The sequence below is a fragment of the Martes martes genome (genome assembly GCF_963455335.1).
Source record: "Martes martes genome assembly, chromosome: 7".
NCBI classification, from domain to species: Eukaryota; Metazoa; Chordata; class Mammalia; order Carnivora; family Mustelidae; genus Martes; species Martes martes.
The window spans coordinates 115,033,524-115,053,167 of NC_137894.1; the positions used below are offsets into that span (position 1 = coordinate 115,033,524).

General features: G+C 37.8%; 1 protein-coding gene across 2 annotated transcripts in view; it reads left to right on the forward strand.

Annotated features, from left to right (window-relative positions):
* The first annotated feature begins 416 nt into the window (after window positions 1–416).
* The window catches only part of TRIP11 (thyroid hormone receptor interactor 11), a 67,910-nt gene continuing 48,682 nt past the window's right edge, over window positions 417–19,644 (forward strand). The window contains exons 1-5 of one of the 2 annotated variants that reach the window (XM_080808262.1): window positions 417–1,172; window positions 5,027–5,088; window positions 11,925–12,035; window positions 15,151–15,429; window positions 18,031–18,099. In XM_080808262.1, coding sequence (XP_080664388.1) covers window positions 1,034–1,172; window positions 5,027–5,088; window positions 11,925–12,035; window positions 15,151–15,429; window positions 18,031–18,099 — 660 coding nt within the window. In that variant the 5' untranslated portion in view covers window positions 417–1,033. The remainder of the gene's footprint in view (window positions 1,173–5,026; window positions 5,089–11,924; window positions 12,036–15,150; window positions 15,430–18,030; window positions 18,100–19,644) is intronic. The other variant, XM_080808263.1, reaches the window with a different exon arrangement.

Here is a 19,644-nt window from a genome sequence, read left to right on the forward strand (position 1 = left end):
TTATATCGGCTTCCTGAACAAAGCGCTTGGTATGTTAGAGAAGGCAGGATTTCAGTGACGCGTTGTAAAGTTACCAGGGAAAATGACTACTGTGGAGAGTAACAACGTGTGTTTCTTGCCTGGACACGAGTTTGCTGCCCATCGCTTCTATCTGTGTATCCTGAGCCCCTACCCTAGCCGAGGGCACAGAGCAGCCCGAGACGCTGATGCAGAATCAATATAGGAACTGTGCTAAGTAAAACCGTTTGCTGCGCAGTGCAGCGACCCCGCCACCTGAGTGCCCTTGCACCGCGGTAGTCAGAATTAAAACTCAGGTTTCACCGACACCGCGAAGGTTCAGCGGCTTCCCGGGGCACGTCCGCTTCAAGGGGCCCCCACTCACGAACGGCTCGGCCGGAAGCGCAGGTGCAGCGGGCGGGGACGGCCGCGTCATCTCTGGCTCTTGAGACCACTCCCGCAGCGGCCAAAGCCGGCGCGCTACGTGGAGGCTGACCTTGCCCTGCTCCGGAGGTATGCAGCCCCAGCCAGCAGCTCTCGGTCCTCCGCGATCCCACGCTCCCTTGCGCCAAGGACACGTCCGGCAGCTCCGCAGAGCCCTTCTACGACAGCGCGGCGCCTCTCTATGATCCATTGCCGCGTTCAGAGTGGGTGTCATGGCGGCCGGCGTCGAGTTGGCAGGAGTTGCCCTCGGAACTGGGGAAAGTCACTAAAGCAGAGGAAGAAGTGCCCCATCCCGGACGTGGGGAAGTCTTGGGAATGAGCAGAGGCCTCGCGGGGTTGACAGTGGCACCCGAGGCGGGCCCCCGGTAACGTGCCAGGTCAGGCCTCTGCGTTTCTAGGCAGAGTCCGGCGGTTGATGGGAGCCCCCCGAAGCCGGCATTGCCTAGGAACCCTTCATCGTGTTATCGCATCTGGAGTGTCTTGATTTGGACTGGTTCGGTGAAGGCGGCGGCCCGAGGACATTTGGCGGGATCGTCCGACGACGCCGGACGCTTTTCTAGGAGCGGACCAGGTCGTTCTCTAAACCGCAGCGATGTCGTCCTGGCTTGGGGGCCTCGGCTCCGGTTTGGGCCAGTCTCTGGGTCAAGTCGGAGGCAGCCTGGCTTCCCTCACTGGCCAGATTTCAAACTTTACAAAGGATATGCTGATGGAGGGCACGGAGGAAGTGGAAGGTAACAGCTGGAGCGGTGGGAGGGAGGGCTTTTTATGGGACCCCGGGAGCGCCAGTTTGGTTTCCACTTCCATCCGTCTGGAGAGTCACTCCTCCTTTTTTTCTTTCCACTTCTGTTGCTTCTTCTTAACAGATTTTCTCTGATGAAAGACACTGGAGTCCGGGGAAGAGTTCTGCCTCTTCTCCCACTGAATACTGTGGGAATCTCAGAGCAGAGAGAAACTGCTTCTACTTCGAATGGTTTATTTTTGTTTGGTTCTTCCACGCCCACCGCTTACTTTGCCTTTAGCTTGGGGGCGGATCTGATTTCGATCCTTTTTCTTTATACTGACACAGTTAAAAAGTATCTGTGCATGACACATAGTCACCTTTTCCCTTCGAGTTTTGTAACAGTTGAAGCAACTCATTAAAATATTTAGTGAATCTTAAGCCCTTTCTGACTTGATATATTGTTAAACATGGCTCTAAGTTTTTCCTATTAGTTACCTTGTATTTTTGCTTATTCTGGTGACACAACGTTCCAGCTGAAATGTATTTTTGTGCCTAACTGCCCATTCTACCCATTATTTCGACAATAAAACAAGGAAGATATGCTGCCTGTTCTTAGTAACTTTCACTCATTTTGGAAGTCCTTGTTTTGTTTTACTAATGAGTAGTGACCCAGCGTTACATAGTAATTAGTAGTTAGGTTAATATTTTGATTTCTTGATATTTCTTTCCACAAGTAGTATTTAGATCTAAAGAGTACTTTGTTTTTATTTATTTATTTATTAAAGAGTACTTTAATTCCAATGGAAGTTTACCTCCACAGAGATGATGGGCTGGTCTTTTGGATGAGAGCACCTCCTTGGATAATTTTATTTCTTATAAGTTAATTAGCATTATGGTTTAATTTTTTTATCCTGATATAATTGAAACTTCCAGTTTATTGGGTTGAAGTAGAGAAAGATAGTTTGAGAAAAAGTATATTTAGAATGTTTGTCTTTTAGAAAGCAGAAGCATTGGAGAGCTGCTGAAACCCATTTTACTGCTTAGAGTATACCTTGGGTGGGAGTTGCATCAGGTGGGACATGTTGGGGGTAACAGTGAAAGGGATTCTCCCTCCCTGTGTTCGGTAAAGGGTCATGTGACCTTGAAATTTAGAAAGGAGACGAACTGGATGACATGGAAATGACGAGTCTCTCCTTGTATCCTAGTTAGGGGAAAACAGTTGGCTATTCCTAGAAAATATGCATCCCCCCCACCCCCACCAACCTGACTGTCCTATAGGCTTAAGGTGGAATGCATTTGTTCTTCCTTCCAAATCTACTCCTATATTCTCATTGTTAATGGTTTCATCATCTGCCCAATCTCCTAAACTAGAAATCTTTGTCACCTTTGTTTTGCCTCTGTGTTTTCCATTTTGTTTCCAGTTGGTCACCAAACCTTGTCCATCGACTATGCCAGAGTTGTTTCTTATATCTGTCCCTTGCTTTTTTACCCCTGTGTTCTTTGATTTACACCCCCCTTCTCTCTCCCGTGCACTTTCTCCTTCCCATCCTGTCACACGTTTCTCTGGACTCCACTCCAATTTTCTCTGTGTTGCCAATTTTCTAAAACATAGGTGCTGTAGAATCTTTTAGCTCTGTTCCTTTCAGAACATTCATTGGATGAAATCCAATCCTCTTAGTTTTGGGAGACCAGAAGCCTATCCTATCTGAGATCAACCTCCCTTTTCTAGTCTTAACCTCTTATTCCCTCCCCTTCTCTTCAAATTGCCATACATATGCATGTTCACACACATACACGCTTGCACCCAGAGGTTTTGCTACATGGAACTTTGTGAAGTACCTACACAACTCCAAGCCTCTGTGTGGAAAGCCCTTCCTTTTCTACTTCCTCCTCTGTCCTTCTTTGCTTGGAAAACAGTTTTTTCCTGTATGACCTTGCTCATGTGCCAGGTACTTGGTGAAACCATACTCATTCCATGGCAGGCTGAGTCGATTGCATGTGATCTTGTAGATCTCTGTGAGAACACTTAACCATGTGGAGTTATAATTTACCTCTGGTCTTGATGTCCAAGGTGGGGACTGTGTGTGTGTGTGTGTGTGTGTGTATGTGTGTGTGTATAAATATATATAAATAATCCTTATATCACCAATATTTGGCACCTTCCGTGATACGTAGTAGATGCTCAGTAAAAAAATTGCTGAGTATTAAAAATCTGCAAAGTTGCTTAATTCTTTTATTATTTCCCTTTCTATTAAAATAGGACTTGTTTAACACCTAATTTATTGATTTTGCAAATCATTTAAAGGGTCAGAGTACAGTTCATTTATTCATTTAACAAGTATTTATTGAACATCTACCCTGTGCCAGCAGTGAACAAGATAACAGTTCCAACATAGCTCTGTTGGTAGAGCTTGAAAGATTATCTGTATTTGCAATAGCAGAAAGTTGCTCTTGTACCAGAAACTGTACTGATTTATTCAGGGTTAGGAACTTGGGCTTTTCAATTAGACATGGGTTGAAATCCCACTTCCATGCATTATAGATTGTGGGTCTTTGGCAAATTCTTAAATACTTAGCCTCTATAAAGCAGTTTCCTTATCAAATAGAGGTAGTCATGCCTATCACGGGGTTGGGAGGATTAAATGAAATCATGAGTGTAAAATGCTTGGCAGATGGTAAGCATTAATAAAGAGTACCTGTTGTTTTTGTTTTCCCTCAGCGAGAAAGAATTTTTGGGTCTGCATAACATCTCCCCTTTATCCTTAAGAAGACTAGGTTTTTGTTTGTTTGTTTTGGAGGGAGGTAAGAGAGGAGGGCTGCACAAGTCTATTTTTATTTCTCTTTAAAACAATTTCTGCTTCTAACAATGACCCTCCTAAACAGACTGGATTATAATTTGTTCTCTTCTGAGTAGCAATTAGACAGTCCTGTCAGAGTTTTAAGCAAGATGTATGAGCAACCACAGAAGCAACTGCACCTGGTGGTTTTCAAAACAAGAAGAGTGGGTTTGCCACTATTCTTTATTGGATGTCACTTGTATTTTCTTTTGATTTAAACTGTAAATCAGAGAAGTTCTCCCCCCCTACAGAGAAGTCATTTCTTTAGTATTAAAGTGCTGTGACTAATGAAAAATACTGGCACCTAGAAAAAATCTTAACTGATGATGATGTTCTGGTAGCATCAGCAGTGCCATTTTGACGGAGCTTACCTCTGATTCTGGTTTTTTTTTTTTAAATTTTTAATTATGATTTTTTAAGTAAACTCTGCACCCAACGTGGGGCTTGAACTCATGACCCTGAGATCAAGAGTCTCACGCTGCACCGGCTGAGCCAGCCAGGTGCCCTGTCTCTGACTCTCCATTTAAATGAAAATGTACAAGAGCAGACTGAGCTCATCCCCATTTTAAATAGATAGTGCTCATGTTACTTGACCTAAGTGTTCTTTTAGTGCATTTTCTTCTTTATTTAGGGGTCATTATTTGATAGTATTGGGAGCAGAAGTTAGAAATAAGGCCTAAACCCCAGTTGTGTAAGTTCCATCTAAAATTAAACTAAACCCACAGAGAGATTTAATTTGTAAAACTCAGTTTTCCATAATAAAATCTTATTGAACACTTCCAAGGGGGAAATGTAGATGTCTTACCTAGGTCCAGAAGATAGGCAAAAAGAACGATTTACATGATAATAAAGTACATATGTGGCAATAGGAAATTGTGATAAAAATCAAGTGGTACATGTCTTCTGAGTTTGTTCTCAGATCAGCATACCATTGTGTTGAAAGCTCAGTGAAATATATGTACTTGAAAATGCCTGTTTATTCACATGGTGTTTATCATATATTAAGTGTATGCTGTTTCTTTCGTAGCAGAATTACCTAATTCTAGAAGAAAGGAAATTGAAGCCATTCATTCAGTCTTAAGATCAGAGGTAAGGAAAATTAAAGACTGTTATTGAACTTAGATTTTTTTCTTTTTTGAAGGCACGGCAGTAACTCTTTTTCAGCTCTCTGTTTTTACTACACTGCTTACCACTTTTATCTCTTCCCCTTTGTCCCAGTTCTTTTTAGTGTTATCATCTTTTAGATGAAGAACATTTACATGTTACTCCACTTTCTTGTTTAATAGTCCCATCATCTTTTACATGCTGGAAAATGGCCTGGGGTAGAAGAACTAGTGGCAGCAGTTTATCTAGGAATTACCATGTTCTGACAGTGTGCACAATTGCAGTAGTACATTTATTGAAGTATAATGTGAAGAATGCAATTCTATTTAATCTAGACCTTTTTAATCTGCTAACATGAAAAAAGGTGTGGTATTTGTAAACAAAGAAGTTTAGAATATAGATCTAACTAATTTTACCATTTTCTGCCCATTGTTAGTGCCTCGTGGTAACTACCTCTGGACATTGTACTTAATGGAGATGAGGAAAACTTGGGAAGGGTTCAAAGGAAAGCCATAAAGAAAATGAAATGATTTAAAATAGGATCTATTATAAAGTACTAAAGACACTCAACTATTTAGCTTATGGGTAAGAACAGTGAGGGAACACAATATTTCATTAAAAGGTATTTTTAGAGGACTGTGGTAAGCATGTTTTCCTTTTGCTAAGCCCATAAACAGAGAAAATTGAATTTAAAATATTAGAAAATATTTACTGACAAGCAGTATTGAATTCTGACCCAGATTACCAAGGTGGACGTAGAGGGACCTCTCAAGAGGGACTGTCTCGGTATTGTGTCTCAATTGAAGATGGCTTTTTGGTGACACTTGAGTTAGGTATAATTACCTAATAAGTAGATGCTTCAGTGAGAGATGAACTTAATAACTTCTTTCTTTGTACGGCTGAGAAAATTGTTCCTGTAATCCCTAAAGAAATTCTTGAGAAGGCACTCATTAATTAGTACAGACCCACTCAGAAAAAGTAAATGGCAGAGATGTGTGTAGTGGCATTAATTTAGGTAAATTCTCCAGTGTCCATTTGGGGGGAAAAAAGTAAGTAGGGTGAATCTGCTTAGTGACTGACTGCTCTCTGTTGAGCTTGAGAAGGGAGAGAGAATTCTTCTGTCCCTCTGATGATCTCACTTCTAATCTCTCATGGGGTTAAGGTAAGCATGATTCTAGTGTTTAGAAATATTTTTGGTATCATGCATCCCCAGATGAAAGCCACCTTCCTCATTTGATGCTTATTCACAGTATCTTGAGCTACTCACGTGCTAGAAGAAAAGGTACTGTTGGATTTCCCAAAGGCTTTGTTTTCTAAGGTGATTTTGATTCTTGCTGTGTGTTGGCACAGAAGCACTTCATACCCTCACCCCGTACATGACTATGTAATAAGGGAATAAGGTGAAGCTGTGATTAAAGCCATGAGGAAACTAAAAAATATAAAATCCTATTTAGAAAGTCTTAGATTTTATTTATTTATCTATTTTAGAGAAAGAAAGAAAGCGAGAGTGGAAAAGGGGCAGAGGGAGAAGGAGGGAGAATCTCAAACAGGCTCCAAGATGTGGGGCTTGATCCTCAACCCTGACATCATGACCTAGCCAGAACCAAGAGTTGGATGCTTAACCAACTGAGCCACCCAGGCAGCCCTTTTTAGAAAGTTTTAGTATAGACAGAGGGCATTGTGTTTTCCAGAGATTAGATTTGTTTACAGACATTAATATTTCAAGCTGACTGAATTAGTTAGGTTTCTTCAATTTAACCTCTATGCCAAGAAAAAAAATCTCATACACATTTACCATCTGGGTCCAATGAACTCTTAAATTTTTTCATATTAAATCATTTTGTAAGAAAGTTACAGAAGTAGGAATAAAGTGATAGTGAAAAACTTGTTCAGAAATTTTAGTAAGAACTTATTTATGGCAAGGCTGTATTTTTATTCCTTATGTTTCTGGTTTTGAAAACATATACTCAAAATAGACAGTGTTTGAATGCAGTTAACTACTTTTTAACTCCTTTTTTTTTTTTTTTTAAGAGGGTCAGTGTGTCCTTCTTATCCCCGTTGTTTCTTAAGCAACTTTTTTTTTTTTTTTAAAGATTTTGTTTATTTATTTGACAGACAGAGATCACAAGTAGGCAGAGAGGCAGGCAGAGAGAGAGGAAGGGAAGCAGACTCCCTGCTGAGAAGAGAGCCTGATGTGGGGCTCAATCCCAGGACCCTGAGATCATGACCTGAGCAGAGGCTAACCCACTGAGCCACCCAGGCGCCCCTGCTTTTTTACTCTTATGCATGAACCGAAATGCACGTTATTTTGTAAATACTGATTCCAGATTTCATTTACATCTCTAGTAGATTTCAGCTGATCATGACTTCTGGTTCTTGTGTCATTAAAACCAGTATTTTTGCAAACTTTGATGGCTCATGATTTTGTTGAAGAGACGATGACTGTCGTCTTTGCTCCATAATTACAGAGCTAATTTATAAATATCAATTAGATTTATAAATACCAATTAGATATATAAATACCAGTTAGAATGATCAGTCCACTGAATTTTTTTCACTTTATGTCATCTTTTTCTTCCCAGGCACCTTTGTATACACACCTGCCTACAGCATTTGTCCTCCTATGGACTATATCAAGTAAATGTTGGTGTACAAATATATACATAGTGAAAGAATACCATCACATAGCCATTTAGCGAAGTGGGATGTTTCAGGTCCTTGTCACAAAATATTGTGAAGTAAAATCTTTTCCTATCGAATGACTAACTTGATGAGAACACCGTATATCTTTTTTGTTCTTAGAAATATATTGGGGTCACCTGGGTGGCTCATTCTGTTAAGTGTCTGTCTTTGGCTTAGGTAATGATCTCAGGGTCCTGGGATCAAGCCCTGAATCCGAGTCTGGCTCTCTGCTCAGCAGGGAGTCTGCTTCTCCCTCTATGCTCAAGCACAGTCTTTCTCTCTCTCAAATAAATAAAAAATCTTGTAAAGAAAATTAGTAAAAAGAAATACATTGTTCACTCATCAGTTTTGGAGTTTGAGAATATTCCTCTAGGATGCTTTTATTTGAAGACTTGGCTAGGATTTTACCTCTACAGCCTGCTCACCACGACCATCAGACTCTGGAATGCTGTTTTCTGTCTCTTCATATTTGTCTTCTGGTTTGTGTTAATAACTGAAGTGTTTTCCTCTGTCCATTTTCTTTTCTTTGTGGAAACAAAAGTTCTGAATTTTCAAATGTGTTCAATAAAAGTGAAAAACAAAACCAAAAAGACACTACAAAGTGGGTGTCTCTAGCTTTTTCCTTTCTGAAAGGTGGTACAGTACTTTGGGCACTGCAGTCAGAAAACTGGTTATTTCAGTCTTGCGTCATTCTTCTGGGTGAGTCTGTCAGTCTTCTGTTTTCTTATTATATAAGACTTTTTTTTTTTTTAAAGATTTTATTTACTTATTTGACAGGGATCACAATTAGGCAGAGGGGCAGGCAGAGAGAGAGGAAGGGAAGTAGGCTCCATGCTGAGCTGAGAGCCCGATGAGGGGCTGGAACCCAGGACCCTGGGATCATGACCTGAGCCGAAGGCAGAGGCTTTAACCCACTGAGCCACCCAGGTGCCCCTATATAAGACTTTTTTTTTAGCCTACTTGAGAATAATTGGTGAATAATGACAAAATATATAATTTTTAGAATGCCAAAATATCAAAATGTTTCAAAGACAGAAGAACAAGGTCATTATAATCTCGTGAAAATTCTTAGATTTTTAAAGGGTTCAACATCCCTTTATGGTAATTCCACGATAGAATGAGTTACATATATACTTTTAAGTAATATACATATTACTTAAAATAAATTACTTAAAATTACTTAAAAATAAAATCACATATATATGTATATATGTGATTTTATTTTTATTTATTTTATTTTTATTTATTTATGTATTTTATTATTTATTATTTAATTATTTTATTTATTTTTATTTTATTTTTAAAAATAAAACCACATATATATACGTATATATGTATATATTAATTAATTAAATAATAAATGTATATATGTATATATATGTGATTTTATTTTTAAGTAATATATATATGTGTGTGTGTATATATATATACATATATGTGTGTGTATATATATATGTGATTTTATTTTTAAGTAATCTCTACTCCCAGTGGGGGGCTTAAACTCTCAACCTCGAGATCAGGAATTGCACGCTCCACCAACTGAGCCAGCCAGGCGCTCTGAGTTTTATTTTTATTTTAAAAAATAAGTACTTTTACAGAGTGCCTTGTTGGCTCAGTGGGTTAACTGTCTGCCTTTGACTCAGGTCACCATCCCATGGTTCTGGGATTGAGCTCCCCCCCATTGTCAGGCTCCCTGCTCACCGGAGAGTTTGCTTCTCCCTCTCCCATTCTCTCTGCTTGTGCTCTCTCACCCGCTCTCTCTTTCTCTGTTAAATAAATTCTTTAAAAAAATTTTATTTTTCTCCATTAGGGGACATCTAAGAAAGAATAAAAGTCTTAAATCTCTGTCCTTACAGATAGATAGGACTGCTCAAAAAGAAACTCAGAAAGTAAAGTTGATTCTAGTAGACCATGATGGTATAACAGTGTTGAGCAGGATGGAATAATTTTTTTTTTAAAGATTTTATTTATTTGGGGCGCCTGGGTGGCTCAGTGGGTTAAAGCCTCTGCCTTCGGCTCAGGTCATGATCCCAGGGTCCTGGGATCGAGCCCCGCATCAGGCTCTCTGCTCAGCAGGGAGCCTGCTTCCTCCCTTCTCTCTCTCTGCCTGCCTCTCTGCCTACTTGTGATCTCTGTCTGTCAAATAAATAAATAAAATCTTAAAAAAAAAAAAGATTTTATTTATTTATTTGACAGAGAGGCAGCAAGAGAGAAAACAAAAGCAGAGGGAGTGGGAGAGGGAGAAGCAGGCTTCCTGCTGAGCGGTGAGCCTGTTGTGGGGCTCCCAGGACTCTGGGATCATGACCTGAGCCAAAGGCAGATGCTTAACAGTTGAGCCACCCAGGTACCCCCCAGGATGGGATAATTTAAGGATATGAGAATCTCATGGATTTCAAGGGCAGAAATCGTAACCAGATTTTAGAAAGGGGATGCAAGCAGAACTTCAGACCACCAGGGATTTGTCTCTCTCATTTTACCCCTCTCTGTTCTAGTTGTGTGTCTATTCATTTTCCTTTCACCTCCTGGTTCCATATTCCATGTAATGAGAAATCTGGCCACTGACAAGTAATGTTATAGATCAGCCACATGAAGAGAATCTGTCCTTCATATACTTTGTCAACCTTTGTGACTCACATGGCTAGGGACATGAGGGCAGATAAGCAATTAGATATTGGCCAAATAGGAAGTTTTCAAGTACTAGTTATTAACCAGAATTCAACAAATAGCCTTAGTTAGTTTTATCTGAAAAAGTCTAGAGTGGACTTTCCTGACAGGGTTTTGACTTCATTATATCATGTTGCTTCAGTTGTGTTGGTGCTTTTCATGTTAAAAGTTCGCAGAAAGTCACACAAAAGCCACCAATAGAATAGAAGGTAATTAGTTGTGTGGGCCTCTGTCTTATTTCTATTTCTTCAGGATAACCAGAGTCTGCATTAGATTTCTGGAGACAGACCCCCCAAACTAGGGTTTATGTTTGTTCCTTTGATTTTTCTCTGCATACTTATGTAATCTCCCTGGATCATACTTTCACATCTGTTGATGTAAGAAATTCCTAGACTCTAAGAAAGTGAAAAAGTCTTCATCTTCTAACAGGAACTTTTTTCCCCACCACAGCTGTCACCTTTCTCTCAGTTTTCATTGTTAAACTATGTTTGTAGCTATATTAGTAGAATTCTTAGTAAGTTACCCGTGACAGTTTGTAAATTCTTTTGCAAAAAGCTTTAGTGCCTGTTTGTCTTGCTCTATGTCCTTATTCATTAAGGTAGTTTAATATTTGAGTACATAGAATTTAAGTAAATTTTTAGAAGATTTATTTATTTGAGAGAGAGAATGTGTGTGCATACCAGCATGGGGGGCGCAGAGGGAGAGAATCTTTCAAGCAGACTCCCCAGTGACCTCAACACAGGGCTCCATCCCATGACCCATGAGATCATGACTTGAGTTAAAACCAAGTCAGACAATTGACTGAGCCACTCAGGTGCCCCAAAATTTAAGTAATTTTAAAAATTATTTTCCAAAATCTTAGAACAAAAGACTATGATATCTTGATTCATTGAGTTAGAATATTTTGTGTACTTCTAACTAGTTTTTGAACTGAGCTCTAGTATGGTTTTCAAATTGGAATTTTCAGAGGCACCTCAGGAGCCTGGCAGGTAGGTAGTATGAAGGTATGATAGGTAATATGAAGTTTGGCCTCCTACCTGTACTTCCATCAAGAATTCTTTTTTAAAAAGATTTCTTTTAAAAAGTTATGTTTGGGAAGAAAACAAAAGTTGAAATGTGTAATCTAGTTTATTCATTAACCAGACATGGGTTGCCTGTTATATGCTAGACCCCGGACACACAGAGATGGAGGAAACATAGATCATTGGCCTTTTCTAAGCAGAAAATCAAACTGAACAAGATTTACATTTTTTTTTAAAACTCTGGTTCAGAATTTTGCATAATCTCTATAAACATGCTTATTGCACTTGTAGCTTTAATTAAAACTATTTCAAAGGTCAGAATTCTGAGATCTTCTGTATTTTATATCTTTTTCTGTATAAAGTGATATGTTTTTCATGATGCCATGCACATAACTGTTATGACATGTTTTACTTTTAGTCTTTTTGTTGAAAATACTTTTTCCTTTGTTCTAGAATGAGAGACTCAAAAAACTTTGTACTGATTTAGAAGAGAAGCATGAAGCATCAGAGCTTCAAATAAAGCAGCAATCTACAAGTTATCGAAATCAACTACAACAGAAGGAGGTAAAAGTTATTAAAGTTACTTCATATTTATTTCCTTGTAATGTTTTTAGGAAGGTTTTTAAGAGTTACAAATCAGGCTATCTACAGATCCATAAAAATATTGAAAGGGGGATGAAGCTAGTAATTCCCAACTCAGTTTGATACCATTATTTTAAGAATTTTAAGCTTTTCTGTTAAATTTGTATTTTATAAGCTAACCTTTACTTCCTACTTTCCAAAAGAGGAAAACCCTTTCAATAAAGTATCTTCAGGCATCTGTTGCTTATAATTTCTGATTTTATGAAACCTAATTTTTCCTCTGTTCACTTAAAATTGTGAATCAGTGTGATAATGGCATTTTGTTTTTAAAAATGATTTTGACTACCAGTGTTCATATATATTGAGTTGGCATTTATTTGACTTTCCATGAAAAAACAGAATATTAAGTATGTTAAGTTGAATTATATCATTCTATAAATATTTTTTCCCTTTAGTTCATTAGAAGTGTTTATTTTTGAATTGGCTTATCTTTTCTTTGCCATGCTGATAATAGATATTATATAATTTAAACAGCATTATAATGAATTCTTAAAATATAGACTATGTCTCCATGTTTCATTTTGTTGTTGAAATATCTTCAGTGTTTAGTACATAAATGGAATTTAGTTCTATTGAATTGAGCGATTTCTTGTTTTATTAATCATTGGGGTTTTCTTTAGTTTGTTGATTAAATATTCATTTCTATCATAACTTCATATATAAGGTTTTTTTAAAAGGTTTATTTATTTTTATCACTTCTTGGCCTTTTGTCTAAGATCAAGTGTAAGATTTACTTATTTTAGAGAGAGAGAGCATGTGTGAGAGGGGGAGGGGCAGATGGAGAGGAAGAGACAGAATCTCAAGCAGACTCTGCACTGAGCATGGAGCCTGACACCATTCTCAGATTCATGACCCTGAAATCGTGACCTGAACCGAGACCAGGATTCAGATGCTCAATCAGTTGAGCCACCCAGGCATCCCCATATTTGAGGTTTTAAAATTTAGATGCATTGAGTTTTAGTTCTTTCAGTAACATACTGAGATGAAAAGTGAAAGCAAGCCGCATTACAGGTAAACATTTAAAGAAGAGCTTAAATTTCCAATCTGTTGGGAATTGATTTCATAAAATATTTAAAAATAAATTACTACAAAAATAAAATTAGTATAAAAAAGGAAAATTACAAGCTCTAGTTAAAGCTAAAAGCCCATTTTTAAGAAAAATTTAACAGATTATAAAATTGCTCTGTTGAATTGTTTTAAACGACTTTAAGCCTTATTTTTTAAACTTATGTACGTATCACAGATTGGTAGTAAACATTCATGCCTTTAGTCCACAGACCACACTTTGATCAGCACTGACTTATAAATATTACAGTAGTGCAGTAGTTGTCACCCAGGGGTTTACAGCTGAATCATCCATGATACTTTAAATTATGCCCTCCAGGACATTCTGATTTTGGTTTACTGGGAAGGGGCCCTGGTACTGGTATTTTTCAGAAACTCCAGAGGTGATTCTGATGCTTACATTCTAATTGGAAACACTGCTGTAGAAAATCTGTAATTTTATTTTCTACTTAACTATTGATATTAGAGGGCAAATAAAGCATTTTAGTTTAGAAATGCTTCTTTGTTACTACTTTGCATTTTTTAACTCAATAACTTGATATTAATACCAGTTTTAAAATGAGAACTTTCTTTGTATAAAAATTACTCTTGGGGGCACCTGGGTGGCTCAGTTGGTTAAGTGACTGGGTTCAGCTCAGGTCATGATCCTAGAGTGCCAGGATTGAGTCCACATCAGGCTCCCTGCCCAGCAGGGAGTCTGCTTCTCCCTCTGACCCTCCCCCCCTCATGCTCTGTCTTTCTCTCTCTCAAATAAATAAGTAAAATCTTTAAAAGAAAAAAAGTTACACTTGAAAATAATTTTGTTTTTCAGAATTTAAGTATTTTTTACTAGAATGAAAGATAATATATGAATATACTTAAGGTCTACAGTTTTCTGCCCTCATTATGATGTTAATATTCCAGAGATGCAATTTACGTCATGTCATTTATGGGCAAATGAATGAAATGTGTATGGTACCCATACATTTTAGAGAAGGGGTTCTGGTACAAGAAACCTGTTTGTTATGACACTTGACATAATTGTATTTGGTTTTTATTTGTCTAATTGCTTGGTTGTACATGTGTAGAAATATTGTTACTGGTCAGCTAACTGCCAGTATCATATTCTCCATTGTGGCAGGGTCTCTTCTGAGGTAGGTATTTTACAGAAAGCTTATCTCAATTCTCCCTAACTTACTCACTTTTATATTTTGAATAATCTCTCACTGAGTATGGATATGGTGTTGTGGTAAGTCCATATATTTGTAATTTCTTTTGGACAATGAGTTGGTATTTCCAGTCCTTAGTTAAAACTCCACTAAGGGTTTCAGAATTTTTATATTATTCTTTCCCTGAGTAAGTCAAATTTTCACTGGCTCCTCTTTGCCAAGGCTAAAGCCAAGGCCTTTTTCATTGTGTGATTTCTTTCTAAGACTCAAAGGCTGATAATAACTGTTATCTAAGAGTGGATTAATAAAGCATTCTTCCAGCTGTTGAACAGACCAGTACAAAGCTACTCCTGATTCATGGTGCATTTTAAGCCTAAATTCTGCCATAATCGGTAACATCAGAGTATTCCAACAGATGCTCCAAAGAAGCTTGCTAATACACAGACTGCTGCAGCCTTCACTTTCCCATCACTTATGGTTTGATAATACGGATAGAACCCATGAGAATTGTCTGTACTAACTGATACACAGAAGATAATAAACCCATGTTCAACTGAGAATTTCGTTGCTCTAGTTAACACATGAGTGAGATATTCTGATCTTTGTACTATTTGAAACATCCCTACTTTAACTGGTAAATCATGTTTGGTTTTTAAATAAAGGTTTCCTGGTTGGGGTGTTATAGAAGACTTGGATGCAGCTGAAGGAGTTACTATCATTGGATAATCTTAAATTATTACAACTTTTAGCATTGTGGGTCTATAAAGACGTCAGTATGGTTATTTTAAAGTACCTTCTCTAACATACAGATTATAAATGTGTAGGTAGAAATCAGCCATCTTAAAGCAAGACAGATTGCGCTGCAGGATCAGCTGCTGAAGCTGCAGTCCGCTGCTCAGTCCACACAGTCAGGAGCTGGCGGAGGACCGGCAGCCCCTGCGTCCTCTCCATTCGGCTACCGTGTCAGCCAGCATGCTTCGGGTTTCCATGATGACGACATGGACTTTGGTGACATAATTTCATCACAACAAGAAATAAATAGATTGTCAAACCAAGTTTCAAGACTTGAGTCAGAAGTTGGTCATTGGAGGCATATTGCTCAGGTAGGTAAAATTATCATGAGTCTTTGGAAACTGTTACTGAGGAAAAATAGTGGTTTTATATGTAGAGCTTTTAGTATCAGAAAGAACCCTGGACTAGGAAATTGAAAGCCTGTGTTCTAATTCTGCCAGTGATTTTCTGAGTGATTTTGGTCAGGTCATTTTTTTCTCAGCCTCCATTTCCCCCTCTATGAAATATTCGGAAGAAATTTTCAAAAAATTGAAAGCTGGGGTGCCTGAATGGCTCAGTCGGTTAAGCATCCACCTTTGGTTCAGGTCATGATCCTGGGATCGAGTCCTGCATCAGGCTCCCTGCTCAGCAGGGAGTCTGCTTTTCCCTCTCCCTCTGCCTGCCACTCCCCCTGTTTGTACTCTCAGTCTGCCAAATAAAGAAATAAAATCTTTTAAAAAAATTTTGAGAGCAACACAACCATGTCTTAAAATAAAAAGTTATAAGTCCAGGACTTACAAGACAGAAAAATGGAGTTGCTGTGGTTGAACTAGTGTCTTCCCCTAGAGTCCCTGAGGCTTCTTAGATGGCAACTCCAGGGCTCCAAGACCCCAGGTGTGAAACTACTTGTGTAGATGTTCTCTGAGGTTCCTCTTATCAGTTACGTGTAAAATGAAAATCTGATCATTGGTGTAAAATACATTAAAAGAACTTTTGTGTTGTTTTTTGTACATTAGAAATTAAATCCTTGCTATTTGAGGCATAAACTTTGAAGGAACACTTTTCACCTTACATATCCGATCGTATGTGCTATTGACATCACTCGACATGAGACCCAAAGGAAACTGGAACATTGTACATTTGGATTTCATTTCATCAGTGTAGAGAAAAAATATATAAGTAAAGAAATTAGTTTCTTTTTATGAGTGTGATCTAGTTATATAAAGGCGAAATCATACCAATTAAAATTACCTTTTTGCTTCCCAAGTTGCTAGACATTCCCAGTATCCAAAATAAATCTTAGAATGATCAGTTTGTCCATCTTATCTCTAAAAATGTAATAGTTCTTAAAGTACCATAGAATTGTAGATTCTCTGTCCAGCCTTTAGAGACGAGGATTTCATAGCCTATTTTAGAGCCTTAGAAATTGCATTCAAACAAGTAAATTCTTCAGGTGATTCTGATACACATTTTAGGAAACATTGCCTAGGATAAGATTTCATAGGGAAGAGGTGTATTTTTGGTATGTATATTTAAGCATATCTTGCATATTTACTGTGTTATAGACCTGTAGTAGGATATAAAGGTGGAAAAGGTATAATTGGGATCTTTCAGGGGACTCAAGTCTTTAGCAAGCCATACTAAAACTTATTTGTATTATATTTTACAAATGTTTCAATAGGTGTTATCCTGATATATATTAATCTTCATAACCATGTGAGGTATTTATTATCTTTGTTTTACAGATAAGCAAAGTAAAAGTTTAATATACTTACTGTTGCCCTAATTAAGTTGTAATTTAAACAGGCATCTTTTGACTTCAAATCCCGTGTTTCTGGTGGACTATGTTCCTTTTTTTTATCCAGACAGTAGCTTTTGGTTCCTTAACACACTATATAGTAAATAAGTTAATAAAGATAAATGGACAAAAAAATAAAAAATAAATGGAGAACATTTGGCTTTGAATGTGAAGAGAAGAATCCCAAAATTCTTTTAATTGTCAGACCAAAGGGTGTTTTGAATTGAGGTAGGGATCCTCTGGATAAAATCATTTAAAAAAGATTTTAACTGGTTTTTTACTAGAATTAATGTAGTTGGGTAATTTTGGGGGGGTTTAGAAATTTTTTTAGAATTTTAGAATTTTTAAATTTAGAATTTTAGAAATTTTGTTTTAGGAAGCTGCTTGTTTATCATCAAATTTACATTTTGTTAAGCTAAGTAAAGTATTCTCTGGTGTTTTTCTTAACATTGGTTATTTTGTGAAGGTGTCTCCCTAATTAGATAACAAACTCTTAAAAATTATGTTTTGTTTTCTTTTTTTTAGAAGGAGAGTGTTGGGGGAGGGGCAGAGGGAGAGCGAGAATCTCAAGAGGCTTCATGTTCAAAGGGGAGCCTGATTTGGGGCTCAGTCTCACAACACTGAGATCATGTGTGACTTGAGCCGAAATCAATAGTCAGATGCTTAATTGGCTGAGCCTGGACGCCCTTTGAAAATTATCTTTTATTTGTTATGTATTTATTTGTTAAATCTTTTATTTGTATTTATTAATTTGTTATGTACAATTGGACTGGGTTCTTTAAAAGGTGCTTGGTATTCTTAATCAGGATTTGCCTGGGAAATGCTCCTTTAAAAAAATTTATATGTATATGTATATATGTATATACATATATATATATATGATTTTATTTATTCAAGAGAGAGAGAGAGAGAGAATGAACAGGGAGAGGGAGAAGTGGACTCCCAGCTGAGCAGGAAGCCTGACACAGGGCTCCATCCCAGGACCCTGGGATCATGACCTGACCTGAAGGCAGGTGCTTAACTGACTGAGCCACCTAGGCACTCCTGAAAAATATTTTTTAGTAAAATTATTTTGTGACTTTCTCTTTTATAAGAAAGCCAGTACAATTATTTTCTATTTGTTTTTCTGATCTAGACTTCTAAAGCACAAGGATCAAAGAACTCTGATCAAAACGAAATCTGCAAACTGCAAAATATCATTAAGGTAAGGAGGTTGTTGGAACAATGCCTTTTTTTAAAGATTTAATTAATTTATTTATTTGAGTGAGAGCAAGAGAGAGAGAGAGAAGGAGCGGGGTGGGGGGTGGGGAGGGGAAGGGAGAGGGAGAAGCAGATGCCCTGCTGAGCAGGGAGCCCAATTTGGGGCTCGATTCAGGACCCTGGGATCAGGACCTGCACCGAAGCCACCCAGGTGCCCTGCAACAATGGCTATTACACATCTAAAATTTGCTTATTAAAAGTAAAAGTAAAAGTAAAATTTGCTTATTAAAAGTCTGGGGTGCCTGGATGGCTTAATCAGTTAAGCGTCTACCTTCTGCTTGGGTCATGATCTTGGGGTCCTTGGATCCCACCCTGCGTGGGGCTCCCTGCTTAGCAGGGAGTCTGCTTCTCCCTCTCCCTCTGCCTACCACCCCTTCTGCTTGTGCTCACTCTAATAAATGAATAAAAATCTCTAAAAAAAAGTATAAGTCTAATAGAAGGCTCAGTTATAAAGCTAATTATGTAGATTATGATCATTTGTTTTTACCATTTTGTTTTCATCCTTTACGACAGCAAGGTATATAAAAATGTCTCTTCCAAAATCATTTGGTTTTGAACATTTGTTTTTTTTTAAGTAGTTTATATTTCATTAGTGTCTACTTGCTATTGCATCTTGTAAGATTGTCTTTTTTTTTTTTTTTAAGATTTTGTTCATCAGAGAGTGAGTGGGAGGGAAAGAGAGATAATCTGAAGCAGACACCGCGCTGAGCACAGAGCCTGATGCAGTGTTTGATCCCATGACCTTAAGATCATGACCTGAGCTGAAATCAAGAGTCATATGATAACCAAATGAGCCACCGAGGCTCCCCAAAATGATCTTTATTAAACATTTCCGAGGTTGCTTAAGTTTCAGGGTTTAGGGTTAAAGGATATTGACAAAATAAAATGTTAATACTGTTCATTGTAAATAGTTTTCCCATAAGGGTAGAATTTTGCTACTTTTTCTCAGTTATTTCTTTCAAGAAAAGTGTTAGTAACATACTTTTATCATATGGCAGTGAATTGTTTTTAGTGTATAAATTATTGGTATCTGGGTGGCTCAGTCTAAGTGTCTTCCTTCAGCTCAGGTCATGATCCCAGCGTCCCGGATTGAGCCCCATTTTGGGATTCCTGTTCAGTGGAGAATCTGCTTCTCCTGCTCTCTTTGCTCCTCCCTCCACACACCCTGCTTATACTCTCTTGCATGCATGTTCTCTCACTCTCTTAAATAAAAATCTTTAAAATAAAAAATAAATTATTGTCAGGTATAGAATTTTTTGTTTTTGGTTTTACTATTATAGTAATACTAATATGGGTAGGCTCCCAAACTGTCTGTTATACTTTGAGCAAGTTACTTAATCTTTCCAGGTTTCCATTTTACCATCAGTATAGTAGATTTCATAATATCTTCCTTGTAGGATCATTTTAAGGTTTAAATGTGAAGCTGCTTGCCAAGTGCTGGCACATAAATAAGTGCACGGGATTAAAGAGTAATTTTACTGGTCTTCTC